Source organism: Bidens hawaiensis, unplaced genomic scaffold (assembly GCF_021521415.1).
Source record: "Bidens hawaiensis isolate Kalapana, Puna unplaced genomic scaffold, B.hawaiensis_p1.1 tig00419396_1, whole genome shotgun sequence".
In the NCBI taxonomy this organism is placed as follows: domain Eukaryota; kingdom Viridiplantae; phylum Streptophyta; class Magnoliopsida; order Asterales; family Asteraceae; genus Bidens; species Bidens hawaiensis.
In genome coordinates, this window is record NW_027504847.1 from 1,089,169 (window position 1) to 1,102,952 (window position 13,784).

Genomic DNA, 13,784 nt, shown 5'->3' on the forward strand with positions numbered 1-13,784 from the left:
TAGTGATTTCTTAATTGTCGTATTTTTCTTAAATGGTGTTTTAGCTTATAGTTAAACCAAGAACCGAAAAAAGCACGCATGGTTAAGCCGGTCATCAAACGAGCTACTAATTAGGGTCAAAACTGGCCGAAACCATGACCACGAACATGAGATTTTTGAGCTGAGAATAGAGGACATAGTCGACTGATGTTTAAGGATATGTATTTAGGTTGACGAAGTGGATAGAGTTGATGATGTTGAGATGAATAGAAGCCGATTCATGAAGACTAGGATAGAGACGTTGGCATCATTCCTATTCGAGCCACAATAAAAGACACAATGCTTTTACCGACGAACGTATCCATCAGATTGATTGAATTCCTAGAGAAAGTTGTCTGCTAATTTACTTTTTCTTTGCAAAATTATTCATATCGTTTTCAATAAATTTAAATAACACGTTCAACAATATAAAAAAAATTGTAGCATCTACGGTTTTAATGTTTTTTTTTCAAAGATGGAATCGAGATGGGATTGATAACGTGGCAAAGATATGGTTTTTAATGTTGAAGAAACACGAAATCCCCCTTTAGTCTAATTGCTTAGTCTAATGATTAAGTATATCCCACGATGGGTTGGATATCTTCTTAGCGCAAATGAGTAATACACCTACAAAACAAAGCACCGTGAGCTCGTTACGAGAGAATATGGGGGGATCCTATCGTAACTACCCTCCGGCGTGAGAATCAATATGGATAATATTTTTCTAGAGAGTTGTATTGAGAGTCCAGATCCTTTACCATTTGGAGGTGGCTTGGTATTTATAGCCGTTGAAGGAGATAGAGAGAGGATATGGCCGCCAGTCCTGTCAGGCTATCCACCAATTAGGCTCCTTGGACGTGTGTTAAGGATAGTTGGTAGACATGATGGCCATTTGATGTTGACATGTCGCACTATGTAGTACTATTGACTATGTGTTGTCCATTCCTCATTGGTTGGGTGTTATTTACTATGAATATACCTACTTTTTGCACCATACCCATTGAGATCTTTGGCGCTCCCATTCCCGAGGTGTCAGGGAATGTTTGGCGCCTGGAGATATAATATGTTGCGCCGTGACCTTTGCATGGCGCGTGACCTTATAGCCCGCGGAGGTATGTTATGTTTATGGGTAGGTTTAGTACCATATCTCTACAAATGTGTTTTTTTATTCCCCGGCAGACACACTTAGTTAGAATTAGAATAAGATTCCAGCTCAGCACCTTCTTCGTAGAGCAATGTACGATAAAAAATACAACGAAAGTGCGAAACTTCCTAGTGTCGGCCAAAATTATGATATTTTGGTGTCTACTAGCGACACTTAAAGTGTCGCCAACAAATTGGGACACTTTGAAGGGTTGTTGCTAATCTGTCAGCGACACTTGCCCTGCTTATAAAATGGTGTTCTCTTTTGTTCTTCTGATTTCGTCATCGAATTAATATGTAATAGGCTCGTGTTAGTTTTCTTTCATTCCCGGTTGTAATAGCATAGCATGAACGTACCACTTTGTATCTTCGGTTAATATCTAATTGAATCATGTTTGTTGATTGCATCTAGTCGGTTTTTAATCATAATCTTTCATATTTTCTCTATTTTGTATCATGATTAGTTGAAAACCATATCTATTGGTATCTCACTGATCTGAGTTGTTGGTTTATCAAGTATTCAAGTTTGCACTTGATCTAGAGATAAATGGAACTACAATAACTGTTGTAACAAAAAAACATTAGAAATATAACAATTGTTACTTTATATTAAAAACAATTCATAGATAGCCAGGAGCATGACTAGTGCAAATATAACATGTTCGTACATGTGTTAAAATAAGTATCCTAACAGAAAGCCATGAATAATCATATGTCGATTATATATTTGATTACAATAAAAGGCAACGTGACTAGCGTCACTTAGCGCGTTAACAAATAAACATACCATGATTCAGACGTTGCCTCCCCCGACCCCTAAGACCCTCTTTTTTAATTTGGTTCGCGTCTTCTTAAAAATCTAAAGCCAGCGGGATCACATCTTAACTCTAACACTAAGGCCTTTTCGAGAGATAGTTCGTCTGAAAAGTGTTCCCGTCGAAAAATGTTTGAGAAATTTAGGAATTTTTTTCCTAAAATCTTATTATTGGCTATGGATTACAAATTAACCAAGGAAAACATTAGTATTGAATGTAGAATACTTACATTACTTACGACGTTGTGTCAGTTTTTTTTCAGCATTTAGATTTCTACTCCTAAATCTATCTAACCCGTCTAGTGCGAGATCCAAACCTTTAACCTCTTAAGTGAGATGACACCTATTACACCACCAGATACCATTAAGCCAAACGTCTTTTGGTCATTATGTTAGTTGTTAGGAACTTAGGATGGATTCAACTTTTGGTATGTGTTTTAAAACAAAATTTTATTAATCTTCCATTTTTCTTTATCAAATTTAATTATTCTATAACATTCTTACTCATATAAAGCATGTTACGAATAAACATCTTTTCATGAAAAAGAAAAAAAAAACTTCTTTTATAAAATTGAGTTTTAGAAAAAAGACATTATTACTAAGTTTAGTATATAAAGCAACACAAGTAGGTCATCTTGTTAATTAGTAAACCATTGGCAGTATACTTTGGTCTTGACATGAAAAACAAGTCATCTTATCCATGTGTTTATGATCCTAACTTGGACCTTCGTTTATCACTAGAGGCTTATAATCAAAACCCGAATCTTGATCCGAACCACACCAGCAACCAAACATCACCAAGAGTATTCTCTTGCAACTATTGCCGACGAAAGTTCTTCAGTTCGCAAGCACTTGGAGGCCACCAAAACGCGCATAAGAGAGAAAGAATAATCACAAAGCACAGAAATAATAAGGTTAGCAATGTGTCCACTCATCGGCGTTCTACCGTCACTTCCTTTGGGTTACAAGCTCACTCTAGGATAGTTCATAATCCACCAAATGGTTTTTTCGACACGAAGAAGCCTATTGGACCTCCACCGTGGATGTCAGGGCTCACACCACTAGAGCACCATCGTGTTGGGTCATCGTCGAGGATGAACATTGGTGGTGATTATTTGAAAAGTAGTCAAGATGATCAGTTGCAAAAGCTAGATTTGTCACTCAAACTTTGATAACCTTATGTTCTATTTTCTTGTTTAACTTTTTTGGGTTGCAAATGTTTGTAATTTGTTCGTCAGTTATTGAAACTTATAAATTTTGAGCAAGTGATAATTTAGATTATATATTCTTTATACCAATAATAGATAACACTACTAGGACATATCATTATATTATTATTATCTTGAATCAACATTATATGTTCATAACACGTTTGTAACATGATGGATCATCTAAAATGATTCGGAGAGAGTTACAAAAAAACATGTTATGCAGTTGACTTGACAGTTGACAGTTGATACGCATGTTAATCCTCTAATTCTTAACTAATTTGATATGCAAAGATTCATTTGTGAACATGAATGACAATTGAACCCGAACATGATCAACAACTTGAAACATGAAACATTCATAAAAATGTGATTAGACAAAATATTAGGATTTGATATAACATGGTATGAGATTAGTTTTAATATTTTTGACTGGTTTGAGACGAGTATACCCGATTATCAAACATACATACCAGTTTAATTGAGCCATATATATGTAAATATGATTATTCTTATATATATTTATTTTCCTGGGAATAACTAAAGTAACTACTAGTTCACTGACGTATAAGTCTTTATATTTCTTATTTCTGGGTTAAAGTAAGAAATGTATTTGAGGAGATTAAAAGGCTAACTTGTATATCTAATACCCGTGGGTATACTTGATACTCGACGCGTAAAGAATAACTCGGGTATAGTGTGTTATTTCACTCCTATTTGTGAAGTGTACCCCCACATAGAGGTGTACAAAACCGGTTTTTTTGTCAAACCAAACCAGTTTGACTCAAACTGGTTCGACTCAGAAACCGGTTTAGGAGCATGAAAGGCCGAACTAGTCCAAATCAATTTGGTTCGGTTTAGAACTGGTTTAAACCGGTTTTTTCTCAAATTGGTTCAACTTAAAGGTTTGATAGTTTAGAAGGGGGACCAGTTATAGAACCGGCGGGCTAGGTATGTTTGGGACTATAGAGGTAGGGTACCAAAAAGACCCAAATACCATATCCGTCTCTCTTCAGGGACCCAGTTCAGTTGAAACCGGTTTTTTGTCAAACTGATTCGGGTCAATTTGCAGTGAACCGCTTTTAAACTGGTTTTTTTACATCTCTACCCCCACATGGAAAAAAATAAAAGATATTGCTTCTAGTTGGGCCCGGACCTGGCCCAAATGCTCTTGTAGGCTGGTCCTATTAAAGTTGGTCATGGACCTATGTGGCTATGTCTAGTTGATTCTTTAATGTCATGTTTTTAGCCAGTTATTATTAACGAGCCAAGTGCCCCCCAAGTCTCAGTTTGGCATATAAAGCATGGTCCAATCTTTAATCAATGACACTAACCGGTCCTGTTTTTAGTTGGGCTACCCTTAGTTTATACTTATCTTTCTAAACAACATGTTTGATAGTCGTTTAATTGATGACCAAAATAGCATTGTGAATATTAGGACGAAACATTGACTAATCGGTTTTCTTATTAATCGGTGATGTCGTTAATATATAGGAAAAATGATATATGTTTAACTAGCTTGAGACTCGTTTACTATATGAGTAATTTATGAAACAATAATATTTAATAACTAAGCAAAATACAGAAATAATAAACTTATTGTACATTGTTAAGAGAGTTGTATAGTATTTTTTAAAACATTTTAAGTATTTTATGTAGTTATTTTTGTTCTTCAAATTAGTATTATTAGTTATCGATTAACAAATAAAAGATAATGAATTGTTTTAAGGGATTGGTTTCAAATTGTAAGGATTGATATGGGAGTGACAACATTATATATATGCGTGAATGAAAAAAAATATATAAATTACACCTTGATTTGAGGATTTTTTTTAATCTTTTTTATATTTCTCTCTTTTTTTAAACACATGCATTTTTTCTTGTACATTTTTGTTTGGAAATAATCTCCATCTAGGCTTATATGTAACAGAAAATACTATATAAAATAATGTTTATTTTTTTATAATTTAAAATAAAATAAATACTTCACATAGGAAGACATCTCCTATAAGAAAACTATTTGTTTATAACAACTCATATACAATAAATTACATTTTTTATAAGCCTAGGCCTTGAAGGTATGAGTCCATACCATTGCGAAAAACAAATTTTAAACGTTAAAACACCTAGATATTGCTAGAACAAATGCCACTTATTTATTTAGACCATTTTGTTTTGGGCGTCATCCCCTTTTCTAGAGCCCCATAGTGCCGGGAACACTGCCCCCGGGGCGATATGGGCACCATGGAGGGGAAGGGGAAAGTGGAATGTGATTGGTGGCTTATTATTTTTTTTAGATAAAATATAAATAATTAAATAATAAAAAGGTAATGACTGATATAAGTTTCATCACTACACTCATTTTAACCATAAAGCCTCTATGATAGCGTGACGTCACATAGCGTACAACGCCCTCATAGAGGCTCAATCCACTACACACGATCTTCGTAATGACCCTTTTTGACCTTGTATGTTTATTAACCAAAATAACTTTTCTTGGTACATTAGTTGATGATTATATCGTCTTTTTACCCGATGCTTTAATCATTGTCATGAATGACATTTTGAATATCTAAGCCTACAAAGATTGGGTAAATCATTCCATAATTGTTTTAAAATTTACTTAACTAGTTTTGATTATTTTTTACTCAATGATAAAAGACAGAATTACAAATTTTGTCCTTTAAAAAAAGCCAAATTACGGTTCGTGTCCTTTTTTTAGTTTCCTTGCAGGCGGTATCCTTTAAACATTCTTTTTCCTACATGTTATGTTCTTTACGCTAACTAGGTTAGAAAAACTCAATTAAATGCCCTCACGTGAGGCGCATGTGAGGGCATTTTTGTCTTTTCGTCTGTACCTGCAACTTCTTCTTCTTCTTCTTCTTACTAACACATTTCCCCTCCTTTCTTCTTCTTCTTCTTCTTCTTCTTCTTTTCGTCTATGCCACCACGATCACCATATCACAACCACTCCGGCCATCATACCCCCACCCACCCCGTTGCAGATTCCATTCCATTCCCACCGCCGCCGTCAACCACCACCACCACCCGGTCAACTCTCCATTAAACCTCCTGGTCGAAACCCGGCCACCTCCAACCCATCCACCACCGGATCCGGCCACCTCCAACCCATTTCGCCTCTACATCCACCACCACCGGATCCGGCCACCTCCAACCCATTTCGCCTCTACCTCCACCACCACCGGATCCGCCCACCTGGCCTCTCTCGGAGACCCATGCGCCGCCGCCGGCAAAACCCTCAAATTCCATCAATTCAACTGTTTCCTCAACTGGGTTTTCTTTATTTAGGCCTAATTGATTAGATTTGCATATGGGTTTGTGAAAATTTCATCTTTTTAGTTGTTTCTTGAAGTCGGTTTTTAGTTTAGGCTTCTGGGTATTTCAAATTTCTTGATCTGAGTGGTTGGTTCATGAGAAAGCTTCACACCCGGATCCGGTTTTGAGAAATGGATCGGGTGGTTTCTTTGGTTTCAGCTGTTGTTGTTATGTGGTTCATATTGGTGTGGTGGCGATGGTGATGGTGTTTGAGGAGTGGTTGTGGTATGGTGATGTGTGGTAGAATATAGAGAGAGAGAAGGAAAAGAGAAGGTTGTGGTTATGGTATGATGATGGTGTGGTGATGGTGGTGGCTTAGAGAGAGAAAGAAGAGAGAAAGGAGGAGAAGGTGTTATCAATTTGCAGGTACAAACGAAAAGACAAAAATGCCCTCACATGCGCCTCACGTGAGGGCATTTAACTGAGTTTTTCTAACCCAGTTAGCGTAAAGGACATAACGTGTAGGAAAAAAATGTTTAAAGGATACCGCCTGCAAGGAAACTAAAAAAGGACACGAACCTTAATTTAGCTTTTTTTAAAGGGATAAAAAGAATATATCTATTATTGGTTTTTCTTGATTTTTAATCACATGAATAAAACACAAAATATAACACATGTATAACGAGGAATCAAACTTTACCCTATGTATTTATTTTGATTGGCCTTTCAATTTTTTAGGTTTGTTTGGTGACGAATAAATCTTTGAAAAATGAAGCCACCAATCACCCTTTTGATATATATTGTTTTCCTTTGAACGGTAAATTGTTACTCTTTAGGAGGGTGGGGGTGGTTCAAAAACCATCACTTGCAACACTCAATGTGGGTATGTCACATCACCCCACTACTTTTCATTACTAGTGATGGAATTTTAGTGGGGTGGGGGTGTGATGGTTTGGGTTTTTTTTAAAATTTTATAAAAAAATACAACAAGGTTAAATAAATACTAAAACAAGATTAAATTAAATAAAAAATAAAGCAAGATTAAATGTTACAAAGATAAATAAATTAAAAAAAACCGACAAAAAAATGGTTGATATACGCTTCGTCACGTTTCCGTCAACTTAGCCGAAAATGATTTTTATAGCATTCAAAAGTTCAAGGTTTAATTCGTAAATATATTCTAAATTCTAGTTAAAAGAAATGTGAAAGTTAAGGGGTTAATTGTGTAAATTATATTTAAATATAATATAATAATAATAACAAAACGCAGCAACAGTAACTCCTTATTCCCACATTTTTCCGGTGACCCATCAATTCCGGTGACGTCGGCGAAGCTCCGGCAGCCCATAAACTTTATTTTAAAAAGCCCCAATGGTCACCCCAACGTTCAACTCCTCGGTCTTCTACACGTGATGGCCATCACGGCCGAACCCCATCACGAGTGAGGGGGGGACCGGCGGCGGTGTTCCAAGTGCCACAACGCGTGATGAAGTGGCCATCACGGACCACCCGTCACCCCTTATAACGATTGAATGATTGACTTTTTATTCTATATTCTTTACCACCTTAGTGTCCAATCAAAGTAAAAACGGCCTTTAGATATATATTCTAGATGATAGTTTTTTTTTTTTTTTTTTTCAGAAGCCAAAATCAATTAATGATGGTAAACAAACAAAAGTTATAAATTATTAAACTTGATCCCAATGCTTTTGTAATTAACAAAATTGTGGATTAAAGTAATGTTTTGGTTGACTATTTATGATTGGGTTCTCAAAGGAAATAAAATTAAAATTTAATTTTCTCAGTTTAGACATTCTGTTTTGTAAATTTTTCAAAACGTGTTTTGGTTTTGATGTTTTCAAATACTCTAATCCAATTTATTTCTTTTTAATTCACATCCTTTTTAGTTCTTCTAAATTACACTATTTTATTCATTATTAAAATTGAATCCTTATAACTTGCAAAGACAAAATCTTATACAACACTTTATTACCAGTTACCACCATATATGTCAAAACCATTTTAGAACAGCTCGAGGAACACCTAAAAGGCTAAAATCAAAAACAAATTTTGTTTTTTCTACACAACGGAAATATTTATTTTAAAAATCTAACTTTAATTGGTTAAGACCATATCTTACGTACTAGCATGTGGGCCCATGGTGTTAGCGTGGCGTGCTCATGTGAGTGATGTGTCACGTCACCGCTCATGGAACTTAATCATATACTACCAATTCCACCCGCTTTGATCGAACACAAAGAGACCCATTACATGTCTAAATTTTATCTTTACGGCCTCCCTCATAAAATGTTATCACGGTAAATGTGACATGAAACAACAAAGTAGATATTGGTAAATGCTCCAACAGTCCAACTTAAAAAAAAGGTTTTGGAAAATATAAACATTTATGATATCATACGAACTTGTAGTTGTCTTGGAAATAAATGCTAGTTATTTACACGATAGTCATGCAAAGCAATCAAGTGCCATTAATTCTTTGATGTTTCGTTCACTCCTTCCATGCTAGAATATATACAACTTTAATGAGAATGTAATTTCTAATATGTAATTTTTAAATAGTAAAAGATATCATAAAAGTGGTTGTGGCGCAAATTGTTGCCCGTTTGCCTGCCACTTTATTGTAATCGTTTTATAATAAATTATAAAAAAAAAATCCTTTTAAGTCTTATACGGGTCATTTTAATAACTTATTTATTATTATTCTTCTACTTTGGTTTGTATTAAGCTTTGAAAATACAACTTAAACTGACAAAATTTTCAATATCTACCCGATAATTAAAACCCTGATTTTAGGTGTGTTTTTTTTCTATTCGTCCTGACACACGAAGTTTTAAAAAATTCTCGTAGACCACACTGATGTAAATATAGAAGTCCTGGGTGGATCGTAGTCGTTCATAAAAAAAGTAAAAGATGTATGTTGATATCTTAACAGATAATTATTAACAAACTAACGAATATACCCAATACTCAATGTTTAATTTGTAATACAACAAATATGTGACATTATGAAACTTAAAAATTACCAATACTTTTCCTATAAACGCCCCGTAACCATCCTTATATTTTAAATTAAAAGAAACAAATACAAACTAAAAAAATGTTTTTTAGAGTATATATTTTTTATTTTTATTTTTTATAACAGTTATCCTATGGCAATAAAGCAATTCTAAATATGATTTTATGAAAGTTAATCTTCATTCACACACTTGTTTTCCTTTATATTTTTGTACCCATATTTTATTCTCTATGAAGCTTCCAAACTTCTATTTAAATAATTTCAAATTTTCAAACCTGAGCGAAATATAAGCAACAACTTCTTCTATACATACATTATTATTTTCAATTTTCCGTTACAACGTTGTAAAATGTTGTGTGGAGGCAAGTCTACAAAACGAGCAAAAGACGGGTCGAATCCGGTGCACTTGAATGTATATGATCTCACTTCCATGAATGGCTATGCTTACTGGTTTGGTATTGGTGTTTATCACTCGGGTGTCCAAGGTTTGCATTGCATTTTTTTATATAATAATATGATATGTTTCGGTTTTTTGATCAATGTAGTTAGTAATCGTGTGTCATTTAATCGAGTAATGGGTTCGGTCGAGTTAATTGAGAATGTAGTTTCTTTGAAATTGGAAGTTGAGTTTGGTTTTTGAATACTTGTTGATCAATGTAGTTACTAGTTAGTAATTTTACGATTTAATCAATTGTGTCGGTTTAATCGTGATTCTAGTTTCTATGAACTTGAAATTCAGTTTGGTTTTCGATTTTAATCAATGTGATGTAATTAAGTAATAGATTCTATCGATTTAATCATGATTATAAGTTATATGAACTTCTAATTGAGTTTGATTTAAGATTTCTTCTCAATTATTAGTTATTAATCGCTAGCACTGTGAATTTCTGACATGACACGAAAACCCAATAGGAGCCTAACATGAAATTCGTGGGTTTGAGTTTGGTAGAAATGGGTTCGGGTCAGTTTTGGGTTGAGCCTGATGGGTTCACAGGTTGACCCGTTAAACTTATTATTTCTTATTATATTTTTTAAATATGTGTTTTATGTAACAAATTAAATTGATTTAGTATTTTATTCCAAAATTTAAAACTAGAAAGAAGATTAACATAATATTTTCTAATTAAAATGTAAGTGTTTTATATAAATCTATGCATTTTGTTGTAAAATGTATATTTTAAGTATTAATATGCTGAAAAATAAAATATATAAAAAAAAGCTTTCGGGTCAAACAGGTCGTGTTCAAGATAACCCATGAAAATGCGACCGTGTTCATAGTCACGTGTCTTTCATGATTTTCCGGTCCGGGTTGGGTTCTAACTAGTGAACACGACCCGTTTAATACCACTATCACGTGTGGTTTGATCGATTAATTTATTATTAGATTTAGTCGAGATTCTAGTTATAATGAACTTGAAATTTAATTTTCGAATTCTAGTTCACGGAGTTGAATACGCATTTGGATCTCATGAACACTCCAGTACCGGAATCTTTGAAGGAGAACCAAAGCAATGCGATGGATTTACGTTTCGAAAGCAGATTCTGATAGGATTTACGGAGAAGAATCGAAGAGAAGTTAGACGAGTGATGGAAGATCTTGCTGAAGATTACAAAGGTGTTTCATATAATCTCATCACTAAAAACTGTAACCATTTTTGCAATGATGCTTGTCTTAGACTCACTGGAAACTCGATTCCACGTTGGATCAATCGTCTCTCCAGAATAGGTATGTAAAACGACTCGAATCATATCATAGCTAATTTCATGTGCTGGTTAAGGTTTGCATGGGTCGGTTCGGTTCAACTTTGAGTTAAAATGAACCAAAAACCGAAATTTTGCTAGAGTTTTTAAAAATAGTTTGTTTTCGACTTTTTTGTTTTTTATAAGTTGGGTCCAGTTTTTCGGTTTCTAGTTTTAGGTTCAAAATTTTGAACCGGAAAAAAGTTAGGCCAAAAATAATGAATTTTGGTCAAAAGAAATTTTATTTGTTGATAAATGATAATGTATTTTGATTGTTATACATTATGGCTAAGATATTTGGATTAAACTATATTTTAATTTATTATAAATTACTTAAAATGAAAAATAATAGATGATTATCTATAAACTCGATTTCTTTTTTTTTTTTGGTTTTGATTACGCGTAAAACCAAAACTGAACAGAAAGTTTGGCATTTACGAAAAACAATTAACAAAACGTCGGTTCTATTTTGGTTTAATAATGTCAGTTTGGTTTATTTGGTTTCATGGCGCACCCCTATATTCCACAAGCGACATGGCACAAATTCGACCTTGATTTTGATTTACATTCACTTGTTAGGTGCATTGTGCAATTGTATAATTCCGGCCAGTTTAAGCTCGATTAAAGTTGGAATCGAAGATAACAAAGCATGCAACGACGAAGAACTTAGGAAAAAACTAAGGAGTAGATCTACGCGATTCTATTCATCTTCAGGTTCTTCATTGTCATCATCGTTTGAGTCACCGCCGGTTACTCGAACTAGAAGTCACCGGAGTATGAGTTATTTAATTCGTACATCTTCTTCATCTTCATCATCTTAGTATCATAATATTGTGTTTTGTTGTTTAATTAATCACGTTCATGTTTCTAATTGGTACTAAGATATTGATATTTAATTATTTGATTTATGAATGGTCAAATGATTCTAAAACAAAAATGTAGATCAACAGGTAAAGCAAAGCAAGACGATCTATATATAAAGTGTACGGTTCAATTTTAGTAAGTTACAATATCTTAATTCTCTTACACATTAAGTTTCTTGTTTTCAAATATAGTTTTAAAAAAGTCCTTTCAATACAACCATGAGTACTTTATAAAATTTATATTTAGGGGTGTCCGGTAACTTTTTCATAATTTTATTAGAAAACTACATCTGAATCAATAAGAGATAAGATGTGTTTGCTAGATTTCTTAAGGTTCATGAAGCCTCTTATTAAGTTTTAGAATGTGCTGAACCATTTACCTCTTTATCAATCAGATTTTAATGGTTTGGCACCAAATTGTCAAACAAGTGCACAACCCTTTAATTATTACTTACAATTATATTATGAATTATGATAGACCGTGTATATATTGTTAAATATTAGTTTTACAGTTAAAACTAGTGAAAATTTTATTTTAGAGAGTAACTCGTCAATGTGTTTTTGGTTAAATATTAGTTTTAGTGGTAAAAACGTAACTATGAAATTTAGTGAGTGAAATTTTAGTACGTGTCGTTTCATACGACTCTAGGTGTGCTTGAAACCATTCAAAATGATGCAACTGCTTCGACTAGAGCAAGTCGACCAATTTGAGTTCTAAAGTTCTAAACAGTTTAATTCATGATTATGGTTTAAGGTTTATGCTAGCTTGAAACTTGGAACCATCTATTAGAGTATAAGCTAACCTTTATAAGTTATAACTCAACCGGTGTTATTGGTTTTATTCATAATTTTTTACCAATCCTATTGGATATGACTCTAAACTTACAAAAAACCTGATGTATAGAATAATTTGTTCTATCTACCGTATCTTTATGTATCATGATTCACAACAAATATGTTAGAAATACAAACCTATACACTTTTAGTTAAGAAATGAATATAAGTAAATATTTAAATATTTACTTATTTTTAAACTATTAATATTGCAAAATAGTATTATTATTTTTTTCTGATATTCACAAGAACAGTTAAAGGTAAAAACAGCCTTGGTTGTTTGTAAGTTGTGGAGGACCCGACAAAACCTGTAAGGGGACCCAGATCTCATGTTCCTTCTTTTAGTAGTAATATCGAAGCAACATAGGATCCCTTTAGTTGGTCGAAAATCTAGTATAATTATGGATCCAATCAAAATCATGATGGATTGATGGTTGATGGAGGATTTTTCAATATACACTCACAAATTAATGGATCACACCAAACCAAACAAAATAAAATTGGATCATGATATTGGCACACTAATATGTGTCATAGTATATTTATAGGTTTCATATGGTTGGTTTATGACAATATATGCCCAACTATACAGATCATATAGTCGGTTTATGACAATATGCCTGGCTAACTTACGGTATATTTTCAGGGTGGGGAAAAATTATGTCAATATGGTTATGTTGATCAATATGAATCATATAGCCCAAGTCGCCAGATTAACACTGCCACTTGCAGTTTTGTAAGTTTGGTGTGGAGTATATGACCCATAATTGTATTGACCAAATATGGGTCATATTGGTGTCAAGATAGAAAAATAAAGTGTGTTAATCGAAAAAGCCAATAAAATTACCTTT

At 33.6% G+C, this 13,784-nt stretch overlaps 2 protein-coding genes across 2 annotated transcripts; both read left to right on the top strand.

Moving 5' to 3' along the window:
• Positions 1–2,652: 2,652 nt before the first annotated feature.
• LOC143608587 (zinc finger protein 7-like) lies at positions 2,653–3,147 on the top strand. Its single transcript, XM_077083596.1, has one exon. It carries the CDS (start codon positions 2,653–2,655, stop codon positions 3,145–3,147), a length of 495 nt encoding a protein of 164 aa, XP_076939711.1.
• Positions 3,148–9,801: 6,654 nt separating this feature from the next.
• Positions 9,802–12,132, top strand: LOC143608555 (deSI-like protein At4g17486). Its single transcript, XM_077083569.1, has 3 exons — positions 9,802–9,981; positions 10,935–11,222; positions 11,816–12,132. Exons 1-3 carry the CDS (start codon positions 9,846–9,848, stop codon positions 12,055–12,057), a joined length of 666 nt encoding a protein of 221 aa, XP_076939684.1. The 5' UTR covers positions 9,802–9,845; the 3' UTR covers positions 12,058–12,132.
• Positions 12,133–13,784: the final 1,652 nt, after the last annotated feature.

Coding starts and splice junctions, on each gene's coding strand:
- LOC143608587 (XM_077083596.1), top strand. CDS start 2,653: ATGAAAAACAAGTCATCTTATCCATGTGTTTATGATCCTAACTTGGAC.
- LOC143608555 (XM_077083569.1), top strand. CDS start 9,846: ATGTTGTGTGGAGGCAAGTCTACAAAACGAGCAAAAGACGGGTCGAAT. Junction 9,982..10,934: donor TTATCACTCGGGTGTCCAAG/GTTTGCATTGCA, acceptor TTCGAATTCTAG/TTCACGGAGTTGAATACGCA. Junction 11,223..11,815: donor CAATCGTCTCTCCAGAATAG/GTATGTAAAACG, acceptor TTCACTTGTTAG/GTGCATTGTGCAATTGTATA.